The sequence below is a fragment of the Falco peregrinus genome, chromosome 2 (genome assembly GCF_023634155.1).
Source record: "Falco peregrinus isolate bFalPer1 chromosome 2, bFalPer1.pri, whole genome shotgun sequence".
NCBI lineage: Eukaryota > Metazoa > Chordata > Aves > Falconiformes > Falconidae > Falco > Falco peregrinus.
Window position 1 is genome coordinate 82093076 of NC_073722.1, and position 12530 is coordinate 82105605.

The 12530-nt window shown below is 39.4% G+C and overlaps 1 protein-coding gene across 1 annotated transcript in view; it reads left to right on the plus strand.

The window, feature by feature from the left end:
* Positions 1–12266, plus strand: part of CPE (carboxypeptidase E) — a 58276-nt gene extending 46010 nt beyond the window's left edge. Inside the window, exons 6-9 of the mRNA XM_055795065.1 lie at positions 3662–3801; positions 6108–6207; positions 8379–8497; positions 9533–12266. Coding sequence (XP_055651040.1) covers positions 3662–3801; positions 6108–6207; positions 8379–8497; positions 9533–9631 — 458 coding nt within the window. The 3' untranslated portion in view covers positions 9632–12266. The remainder of the gene's footprint in view (positions 1–3661; positions 3802–6107; positions 6208–8378; positions 8498–9532) is intronic.
* The last annotated feature ends 264 nt before the right edge of the window (positions 12267–12530 follow it).

Sequence of the window (12530 nt, forward strand, 5' to 3'; positions counted from 1 at the left end):
ACGTCTGGTGGCAGAACCATCTGGTAGCAGCCTTTGTCTCAAACTGGAAGTAAGGATGAACCTCCATTGTGCCCATGTTATGTCCATCACTTTTGACAAACCTCAGGATTTCCTCATCAGCCTCATGCAAGGTGGCAATTCTCTGTTTAGGCTTTGGGCTTTTGGGGTAGAGAGAGCAGATGATGTACAGGAATGTTTGATGCTTGCTTCTGTCTCTTAATACACTTTCTGTGAGGTTCTTTGCACCATTACCTGCTTAGCAGTTACTTTCTTCTGTGGAGCAGGGGTACAGAGGAATTAACTCCAACAGCATCTTTGTGCTAAACCTCAGACCATGATGCCTGTTACACTTGTTTTGTATTAGTTGTCATCTGTAATTAATTGATTGTTGTAGGTTTTTCAGAGAGCAGCAAGCAAAGGCAAAAGGGTCATTCTTCTGTGTTCAGGAAAGGCCCTTTTAGTCACCAGACCTTGGGGAAAACAAGCCTGTACATAATATCCATGCTTTTTTTAACACTGGTCTTCACCCTATGAGCATGTCATTAATGATTTCACTTGCACGAGAAAGCCAAATTAAATTTGCACAGATAGCTTTAGTTTTGGTATTTCCTCAGCTGTTAAGCACATAACTTTTCAACAGCACTGATGTTTTTTTTAGTGTACCTTTTGTGTGTAGTATATATTTGGAAATGCAAATGAGAAGAACAGATAGTAATGAATTACTAGATAACCACATGCCTGTTCTGCTTGTTCTGTCATTAGAGTCACCTGAGTCTGATCAGGTTCTTGTCATTACAAAAATAGGACTTCAAAGCAGCTGACATTGCTGTACTATTAGGTTATTGTTTAAGTGTTGGTTTTTTTATTTTCAGATACTCTCAAATTGCTCTTGGCACTCGATTAATTCCTAACTTGAATTACCTCTCATGTTACCAGTTTTGGAAGCAATGTTAGGTACATTTTTTTAGGATTTTGTACAACAAGTTTAGGAGGCACATATTTTCCCCATTATGCACAAGGCTCAGGTTCATCCTGTCCTGCTAAAAGTTACTATCTTTATATGCATAGAAGCTGAACTAGCTTAGTGCTGTAGCTTGTAATTCGAGGTCTAAGTACTTCTGATGCCTGGATGCCAGGGGCACACCCTGCACTCCACTTTCTTTGTGATGGTTGGAGTTCCTTTTTTAAAAGCTGAAGAAATTACTTTTGTCTCATATTAGAAACTTATTTATGTAAGTACTAACGTAGTGACACTGCAGTCCTTCAGGGTAGGAGAGCAGTGCAACAGAGGAGGGTTTGTGTTGGTTGGTTTCAAATAAAAGTCCTACACATGGCCAGTAATGAAGGGCATTCATTGCTGAATCTCAGTTATATCTGAGGTCTGCTAAGCCTTTCTGATCTTCAGAGAGCAGTCTCTGTTGAAGTATAAGAAAGTTAGTTTTGTGCTGTCCTTTGTTAAAACAAGAGGCTGAGGCTTTGGGATTGTGGTGATGTGCATCCATGTGATGTATGCCATGTGCATAATAAGAAGGAATAGAGCAGTTAGAGCTTGCTGGTGGCAGCAAAGTTGCTGCAGTGTTGACTAAAACTTCTGAAATATGTTGATTTCTTGGGTATTGCACCTAATCACCATATTGCACAGGCAGATAAAGAGTGCATATTGTATATAGCCAGCACAATGCTCTCCAGATTACAGATGTAGTAGGCCACCATTTAGATCTAGGCTACCGTCATGCCATTCTCCGGTCCAGAGATGCAGATCACCGCCTGCAGCTCAGCAATGCAAGCTGCATTTTTTTCAGAAGCGACACATATAAACTGTGGACCAGGCCAGGAGCTGGGAAACAAACTATAGGATATGGACATGCACAAAACTGGAAAATATATGGCTTTTTTATTCCGTTCTTGAGAAACTAGGGCATCCTTGAGTGTCACCTTGCTTTGGGAGCTGGAGGGGAGGGAGAAACTTCCTGACAATTGGAGCAGTAATGGTCAAGAGTTGTTGGCACCGCAGTAACATTACATCACGCCCTTCAGCTCCCAGTTTTCCTCTTCATGAAGTAATTTCTTGCAGAAGAAGACAGAAATGAAGAAAACCAGCATTATCTAGTGTCTGGCACAGATGCCTGGCAGTCAGCACTGCTGTCAGGATTTTACCCAACTCCGCACTGTGTACTAGTGAATGGTCCATCTTGCATTCTTCCTGGTGGGACATGAGAGTTCTCTCCCAGGAGCACCTTTGCCTGCTGTGTCCTCATTTTTCAGCCATCTAAAAAAGATTTTGAAATGAAAACGTTCTATTAGGAATTTGAAAAGTCTCTGTTGCTGTCACTAGTTAGGAGTGTCATTGCCTGGTTGGCAGAAAATAGACTTTCCACCCTAATGTGTTGGCAAAATCCCACTTGACTCAATCTATTTACTGCCCTCGGGGTTCTCTTTTGGATAGGACATCAGCTCTCTGGACTTTTTTGGACCAGTGAACAATACCAGTGCTTTGGTGAAGAGACTGTGTTAGGTCTCATATGTATTTTGCATGGGGGAACACAGGGCTGAATGAATTAGCTGTGTTTGAAACACGTTCAAATCCTTCCCTGACCTCCATGGGGATGCTCAAAATGCTTGTTAACCTTTTTCTTTTCAGTCCTCCATTTGAGAATCCACTGACTCTGCTGACTAGATAGAGCAGGAAAGCACGAGCTAGTTCTACATCAGCTTCTAAAAAGAATATATTTATAACCCTCCTGGGGACAGCCACAGTCCCTCTCCAGCTAGTTGATGCATTTACAAAACTGGGCACCAGCTTGGTTATTAGTTGACAGTTGAGAAAATAGCCAGTGTTCCCATGTAGTACTAGTAGGGGCTCAGAAATGTAAGAGTGCCTCTTTCCCATCACGTTTTTATTCCTAGTAGTGATGCTACTATATATATTTCTAAATTCCTAGGATTAAAGTTGCATTCATAATGATGTTTCTCTTTTCTTGAAGGCTATGCAGTATTGATTTTGCAGAGGCATCGAGTGGGTGGGAAATACCTCCGTCCATGGAAAAATTTCCATGTAAATAAAGTTTATAGGAGGTTTGCTTATCTGTTGTTTTGGTGGGAAATATTTGGAATCTATGCACAAAAGCTTGACAAAGAAAATAGCAAACAGATGCTTTTTATGGAAAATGTTAATCAAGTTGATACCCTATATTTTCAGAAGAAAAACTCAACACGTTTTTGACCCATCTTTACAAACCTCTTTTTCATAGTCACTTTATCATGTTTCATTTGCTTTGTAATTAAATGTCCTTCTTCTTCTTGGCTTATGGAAATACTTCAGCCATAATTGGAAATAATTTTCTGTTCCTGAAGAGAAGTGATTAATGTGTCAGCTGTCCAAAAACATGTCAAGCAGGAGCATCCCGGCTGGGTGCAGCAGCAGGTAGAAGTATACAGGCCAGATGTCAAGTCTTCTGTAAACTTTCCATGGGAAGGAAACTTTTTTTGGAGAATTGTCTCATTGGTTTCTCTGATTTAAAGCTTCTGAATTCAGAATGAAGCTGATTAAATGGAACTGTGCCAGCTGTATTTACAGCTATTCTTATTCATCTCGCGTATCCCCCTTTATTTACATCAGAACAATGCAAAATGCATCGCTAACTCTTTTCTGCCATTGTAGGAATGCAGGATTTCAATTACCTCAGCAGCAACTGCTTTGAAATCACAGTGGAGCTTAGCTGTGAAAAATTCCCACCCGAAGAAACTTTGAAGGGCTACTGGGAGGACAACAAGAACTCCCTTATCAATTACATTGAGCAGGTAACAAAAAAGAATCTGGCAAAACTCTAGTTACTGTACATAAAACTTGTAAACTCTGTGCTGTGAGAACATCTAATTCAAGATTTCATAATAACCCGATTGGTGCTCCATAATTCTTATGGTAAACCCCGTGTGGTCTTTCTAAATATGCAGAAGAGGGGAGAAGAAAGATAATACTGTAGTATCTCACTTTAGCTGTTGTAGACATTTAATTTAAATGATTTGTGTTGGTTTCCTCAATGAAAAGAAATACACATCCCCGGAGTGTATAATTAATTCCCCCAGCACTGGTGTGTATACTGAGAGAGATGGATTGCCCTCTGCAGATAGGAACGTGTGCGTACAGATGTGGGATGAATCACTCTGGGTGTGCAGAGACCCCACACAGCTGGATTAGGCTGTAGCTGCCTGGCACTTCAGTGTCATGTCAGGGGACATCTCTGATCCTGGTTTTGTAGATACTCTGCAGCTCTCTGATTGCGTGAGCTGCTGATACTCAACACAGAACTGTCAGTGCGATGATTCCATTAATAATTACACAAAATCTGGTTGGAAGTGTGAAGTGTAGTCATGAGTTTAGTGTGCTAATGCATTTTTAGAAGTTTAAACTCCTGAAATAGATCTCTCTGTGTGTTTTGGGGTTGGGTTTTTTTGTTTGGTTTTGGGTTTTTTAATCATTTCATGTCAGCGTAACAAGCTGCACTGAAATGATGTTTCCAAGCACTGTGGGAGTATCAAATTTATGAAACCTGGATATTGTAGTTAAAGATCACAAATATATCTGATATCATTAATGGCTGCACATCTGGGACTTGAAATCAGAAACATACTTTGTTAGCATAGCTGGTCAATTAATACATTAATTTCTTTAATAACTTACTTGTGCAAAAATGCTTTAGTTAACCAGAAATTTGAAGTATTTGACTATTTGAAATGTTTGAGTTACAGTGTTCTGTTAGTAAGTTGGATGTGGGCTGAAGAAAAAGCTGTACCTGCCCTGCAGATTTGTACCCATTTATTATGGGATCCATCTCAAATTGTTAGCTCCTTTGCGCATGGGTTAATTTTCTCTGATCACGGAGAGCTATGGTGTCACTGCATTTTCAAAATTACTAACGTGTAAGAGATTATTTTGCCAACTTCCTTTGCTCCTGTGGAGCTGCTGGCTTTATCCTTGAATTATCCTTGAAGTTCAGATGGTCTGTCTGGCGTTGGTTTTTATCATCTTACAGGGTAAGAGGCCCAGCTCTATGCTCCAGCTCACCCGAGATTGCAGAGGACAGTGCGAATATGTACTTTCTGCTTTCCTGAGCTGATCGGTGTCAGGCTTCTCCCACAGTGTAAATTAGAGGAATCTGCTGAACTAAATCATAGCAGCTGAATGCACCACACAAGTTCATAAAGGGGAGCATCAAGATCTCAAAGTAAAATTTGGGATCCACAAGTCTTTTCAAATATCACAGAGCCAGAGAGAAGCCTGGACTCCACAACACTTCGTTTCCAGGCTCCCAGTGAGATGCATCCCTGCACAGGTTCAGAATGTCCTGTTCTCCCCGGTGCTGGGAGCTCCCTATCTCAGGCTGGGAAGGGGCGGTTGCCCCTGAGGAGCTCAGTGCTTTCAGACCATGTTACAGAAATACCAGCAGGACTGGTCTCTCCACACACTGCGGTCAGTCAGCACTTTTGCTTCACGTGTTGTGGGAAGAGGCAGATTAGGTACTGCTGGTGCTGTTGCCTGGAGCGTGTTGTGAAGGGGCAAGGAGGAGCTAGGGCATGGCCCACCGCTGCCTTTCGCTCACAGGCCATGTGGTCCCAGCTGAAAGACTTGGATGTTTTGGGTACACAGTAATGCTCAAGCATCTCACACAGGGATTGCCAGTCAAAATCCAAGTGCCCACATTTAACCTTGTTAATGTTTCACCTTTAAGCAGTTATGTCCATTATTAGCCCTAAAGTCTTAGTTGATGCAACTTTATCTTTCAGAGCTTTTCAGTGCATTCATTAATCCCCGGTGACAAAGGCTTTCCAGTCCATGTTCACATATATTATGATTTGCTGCATCTTTCTGAGAAATGCTTGCATTGCACAGAGAGATTGGTATAACTGTCAGCTGAATTACGTTTCCTCTTCGCTGTTTGTTCTATTATGATGTTTAGTAATTAACTTTGATAGTGCTCAGCCTGTAGACCGTGGGATCCATAACATGCATTGTTAGAGACACCGATGGATATGGTGAAAACGCCATCTACCCTTAAGAATTTTCCAGTGATTTCCCATGCGTTACTGACTTTATTTATTTATTTTAGATTCATCGAGGAGTGAAGGGGTTTGTTAAAGATCTTCAGGGCAATCCAATAGCAAATGCTACAATTTCTGTGGAGGGAATAAGCCACGACATTACATCAGGTGAGCGTTGTGCCTCAGCAAAACAAGAAGTGCTGGAATATAGTGCTTCTCCCTCTACCTGGCAGCCTGGAGCCATTTCAGAGCTTATTAGCTGAAGCTTTAAGGGAGCGAAATTTTCAATAAGTTTGTTGCCTGCAGGATTTAGTGAATCTTTCTCTTGTAGTGTGCTCTTAAAGTAGCTGGAAACTAGTTGTTGGATCTTTGTGGGGGTCTGGTGTGAATTGGTTCTGGTGGCTTTTGGCTATTTGTGCTTAGTTTGTCTTCTGATTTGTGGCACGAGTTGTGTTCCACAGCTCTGCCAGGATTTGAAGTCGTGTCAGCAGTGCCATTTTGAGTTTGAAGGCTAAACTGTCGTTCAAAAGTGTTATATTACTTAATGTTGCAATCATACCTTTTGGTATGTAAATTCTTGCCAGATTTTCAGTTTACATAACTTCCTCCTATGACGATAAATTCTCTCATCTGTTTACAGTTATGTGACCTTTTTTTTAGAAGGGTGGTTCTAAAAGAGGGAAGTATCATGTTGGTATTCATATAAAATTGTGTGTCACCTCTTCGGTGGTGGTGTCCTTTATTCTAGGAATGAATTCAAAGGTAGCTCGCACAGTGCCGACTTGCAGTCTTCCCTGTGGATCTGATACTTTCTTAGTCTGAATGACAATTTATTTTGTTTGCACCAGATAATAATTAGAAAAACAAAAAAAAATGTCATTGCTTTATGCGTGAAGTTACATTGTGGTCGTTTTCTCAGTGACATGTCTGACTGTACTGTTAGAGGTGCAGGATACTATGAAACAGGACTGTTAGACCCTTCAGGTGGCTTCGGTTTGTATTTGTTCTCACTTCACCTGCAAAGAGGCCAGCATTTCCACCAAGCAGAACAGTCTGTGATAGCATAGCCACCTTCTTCCACTGTATATAAGAAGGCAAAAAGTATGGTGGCTGGAAATAAATTTTCAGGGATAATAAAAAGGGAATAAGCTCTGCAAAGCGGTATTTTGGGGTATGAGAGTAATGCATATGGTACTACAGCTCATTCCTCTACAGTACAGAAAAGCATCTAATTGTGAATTCTCTCACATCATTGTGTGTGTATAAGCCTGGGAAGCATGGATTGCAAAACACTGAGGAAAACAAGTACTTGAATTTTAGCACATTCAAAAAGAAACATAAATATTCTTTGGCTTTTTTTTTTTTCCTTGCTCCTTTGTTCATGAGTTAAAATTTGTTCCAGTGCCAGGAATTAAAGAGATCATTATCGTAGCTCTGCAGCAGTATTTTTTTCCTTTCTGTTTTGTGAAGAGAAAAGTTTGGGAACAACTGGACTGACTACTGACGTGTTTTGACCATGCGAATTGCAGACTTTTAAGTAGTATTTCCCACCGTGCTCTGTGTAGCTGCAGACATGCTGAAAAAGCATTTAAGGAACTGGCAGTAAGAGCATGGCTAAGGCTTTTAAGTGGCAGTGCTAACTGACCTTTAGAACAGGCTCGCAGTGTTTTCTGGAGATCGAGACATGCAGAGTGTCAGCCTGTGACAAGTTAGACAGTTGTGTGCGGTTGGTGCAGGGAGGATCTGAGTCTGTGAAAATGGGAGAGGGTCATATCTAGAGAAGATGATGATGCATTTTTTTTCTGTGACTGAAAAAGATGATCTGCAGTAGCACTCAGTGCAGTAGGACCTTAGTGCTTTGACCTTATTGGATCAAACTTTCATTTCTTTGTTTAGCTAAACAGTGGAAAAAAGCCCTAGATGTTGCCTGGATACTGAAACACATGGGTGATGCTTCAGGGGTGATTCATGTGCAGTATTCTAGGAAATGACAATTTATAGCTTCCTCTGCAAGATAAACTGCTTCTAAAGTGGGATAATGTCCCGTATTGTCCTTTTCTTCAGCGTGCTGGAGAGCCTTCAGCCTCGGCGGGCAAAATCTTTCATGGAGGCTACAGCACAACTTCAGAGTTTATATCTGTGTTTTGGTTAACGGAAAAGAAGAAAATCTGTAATGATGTATTTATACAGCCCTTACAGAAGAAACCGTTCAGACAGACAAAAGGAAAGGACTGACAGGAATGCAAAAGGCTCTGACAAGATATACAGTCCCTTCTTAGCTGCATAATGAGTTTTATACATATTTATTTGGATTTTTTTCTTCTGCTTCTTCTCTACAGCCAAGGATGGTGATTATTGGAGATTGCTTGTGCCTGGAAATTACAAACTTACAGCCTCAGCACCAGGCTATCTAGCAATAACTAAAAAAGTGGCTGTGCCCTTTAGCCCTGCAGTTGTGGTAAGTGCTCATGTGTGTTGGTTTATCGTCTATAATTTATGAAAAAAACCCTCTTTATTTCTGTCATGCATGGTATACATATAAGCAGGAAGTGATTTTTGAGACTATTTCAGAATATGCTAATTTAGAAGTCAGTCTGGAAATCTACTCTTCTAGTACTTGCTGCACAAGCCCGTGAGAGTAATCTCATTGTAAACTCATTTCGTCTCCTACTTGTCTTACTTAAAATGAAAAGACACAGAGAAGGGTAATATTGAGATACTTAAACTTTTGTTTTATTGATTAACGTGTGACTCGCCAATCAGATAGAACATTTACAGAACATATTGAAATAGTGCAGCATAATAAGGAAGAGATGTTGAGGTTTTCATTGAGACCATATATTTTTAATCTTGTCAAGTGACTACTTGCATAGGTTAAAACCAGTGTTCAGCTCTGCAGGAACAGTGATGGAGCGCTGTTCTGTGTAGATCCCCAGCATGTATGGCAAGTAAGATCTAGGCTGCATCTAAGAGTTTAGAAGCATTTTTCCATCAAATCCTGGGATATACTATACTAGCACATCATATCTACACTAATGAGCCGCGTGTCAGGAAAGCTCCCTGGATCTTATTGATGGCATAAAATTGAATACGTTTTGATATGTTAGGGGTCTGCATTGCTAGGTGTTAGTAATATTCTGAAAATACTTCTTATTTCTTGCTAGATGATTTATACGGCTGGCAGTTTTAATTTCAGTGGCCCATATTTGTTAACATTTTTAGATGTCAAAGACTGGACAGCTGTCTGCTTTCTTTTGGAAATTTTGTTCACCTATGTGCATTTTTAGATAAGTTTATTTTACTGGTTTGCTAGTATTACATGTATTAAAATCAGCCTTGAGACACCTCGAAATAAACCTAGCCTAAATGGAGGTACCTCCCTAAGCCCCCATGTCTGTGTTAAACAACTTCTTTCAATAAATGACTCTGAAAAGCTTACACTTCTCTCTTTCTACAAGCCTTACCAATGTTTTTAATTGTTTCCCTCACTCAGGTTGATTTTGAACTGGAGTCATTGTCTGAAAGGAAGGAAGAGGAGAAAGAAGAGTTGATGGAATGGTGGAAGATGATGTCAGAAACACTTAATTTTTAATTGAAGATTTTGACTTTACAGCTTTTAATCTATTATATGTTGACTATAGTATAATGTACTGTGGAAAGTCCCCAAATTCTAGATTTTGTGCACTTAATTAACTTTGATTTTTGCAGTCATCTTTTGTTTAATATGATTACAAATAACTACTAGCTTCCTAGCTAGATAAGTTATTAATTTTCTTTCATATTATAGAAAATTTACTCTTATATACAAATGAGAAAAAAATGAGTGAATGTCTCTGCAGCCTATATGGAAATACAATCTATTGTGTATTATTTGCAAGTTCAGAATATGTAGGTTAACTCATGATTTTAAAAAAGGAATATGCTGTAGTCAATTCCCAATACTGCCAGAAATACTTGACAGTGCATAGTAGTAGACAGTGCTGTTTACTGAGTTCGATAATGGATGTTATTGAAAAGATTTATAATAACAGTGTGCGGTGTAATAATGTTTTACAAGGATTAAAATTCAGTATAACATTTTGTATGTCTCTGGTGTTGGGGCAATTTAAATATGTAAGAAACATAAGCTGACTTCATTTTAGTAAGCAGAAGGAATCTGCATAAGCTCTTTTATTAAAAATGTCATGGAATGAAGTCAGGAAACAGAGCTTTATTCCTTAAACTGTTGATCATATTTCAAGATCAGGTTTTAATTATTTCAAATTAATTATTAACCAAATGAAAAATTCTGAATGGGCACAGAAGAGCTTGTACGAATTGTTAATATGCTGCTTGTGTGTGTTTTACAGCAAGAAAACCCCCCAACATTTCAGGTGATGTCTGTTTTAATTAGATAACTACCTTTTCAGCAATCTTTACATGTGTCAGTGGTGTCTCGATAATCAGCTGAAAGTTCGTGTATGTTCAGGGAAAGCTACTAATACATTACAGTTTCGACAATGAACTGGAAGTCTACTGGGAACATGCATTTAGTCTTATAACCCAAGAAGGGCTTTGTTTTCAATTTTGTTTTTCTGCTGGTTAGTCATGGCTACTACTAGAAGCAAGACAGAGAAATGAAAATTTTTTCAGTGTGGTGAAATTTTCCCCAAATACTTGAAGGTGATACAAAAAGCAACTTTGATTTTAAAAGATCCTTCTTCCTTCCATTTTTTTTAGTGTGCTTGAATTAACTTGCTTTAGTCTTTTGTTTAAAATGAGTGAAATTTGCAGAGTCAGAGAATACACATGAACTGTAGTGGGTGCAAGTTTGGTATAATTCTTCTGAAACCACTGCTGGTATGCTACTTGATAGCAGCTAAGCATCTCATCTGTATGACAGCTTACACACTATTGCTGGTCTATTTTAATTCAAGATCAGGTGTTTGATACAGATTTCCTTCCTCTCTTTCTTTAGTATCACTGTCTGTGTTTTGAAATTAGCATATTATTTTAGTTGATGCTGTAGGAATTCGGTACCAACCAATGATGTACTGTCATGCTCCTGCCATAAGTGAAAAATCACCTGTTCAGGTGTAGGATTGACGTTTACCTCCTTTGGGTATTTAAAAACCTACTGAAAGTACTGTTGCCTGAGGACTTGAAATTCTTTAATAAAAATAACACTTGGTCCTTTAAATTAACAAGCTTAAGGTTTGACACACATTGATAAATTGAACAGCAATAAAAAGGCATAAACGTTCTCTCTCTGATGAAGAGTTTGCTATGTAACCTGTAGCTCATTTGCATAGTGGATTTTTAATTCCAAACTTCAGGGGAATTTCAGTTGCTGTAAGTTGTTACGGAGTGATGAACTTCGGATCTCCATTGCGATGAGGAACCTCTGTGGCAAACAAAGAATCTTACCTGAACGTGTCTTGATAACCACTTGTGGCTAGCTGTGTGCAAGAGCGTGCGTAAAGGATGCCCAGTTAGACCAACTCAGGTGTTAATGACAATTGGAAAGGCTAAGATCCAGCACAAAACAGTGTATGGAAGTAACGATTCTGTTTTCAGCTGAACCAGGTAAAATCAAAGTAAATAGGCTAAAAATTAATTAAACAAGAGACTGCTGGCATGTGGGCAAAAGGCTACATTTGTCTTGTAAACTAATGTAATAAGGCAAGCGTATATTTGTACAGAACATCCTCTCTGCCCCTTCCAAACCTAACAGTTTCAATCCAAATGATGTTACTATATGGCATGATGCCTGTCATGCATCCAGTCTTCCTGTGTGGTGGATTGTGTGGCATAGTTAGTGCAGACATTACATCAAAGTGATCTCATAACAGATTTCTAATCTGTACTTGTAACGTGTGTGAGATCCTCTGGTTTACTGTTTCATGCGTTTGCAGTTAAATGTGGTGTCCCTTAAATGGTCTCTTCATTTTGCTCTAGGTGACTGCCTGCTATTACTGGGCTGAGAACAGGTTAAAGTGATTAAATGTTACAACACCAGAACCACTGCCACTGTTCTTGCTGTAGGTAAATATCCTTAAGAACAGCATAGCCAGGACTCTCAATTAATTCATTCATTATGTAGCTTTCCTAGCTGAACTGAGCTGTGTTGTAGGACTGTGTATGTTTAAATGGAAGATTAAAGTGTTGTGTGATGCTGAGCTTTTGGTTAAAAAGGTACATGCTGTACTATTGTACAATAAATCTACAGGTCTATTTAAAATGTAAAACGCGTGAGTAATTTACAGGTTCAAAACTTCGGCTGTGCATGTCTGTGAAGTGTGCAATGAACATCCTTGCTGAAGTGTGTGTGCCAATTAATCTGCTGTTTGAACAGAGAAATGAGACTGGGATTAATGCTGGTATCCTGTTGAGAGCCATCCATAACCCCTTAACTTTGTGCCAGAGCATACTCCTGGTGTATATGTCTTTCTAAGTGCTTTTTCCATGCAGGTTTTCAAGTCAAGTCATGGATGAGAACGAGATGCTTTGCA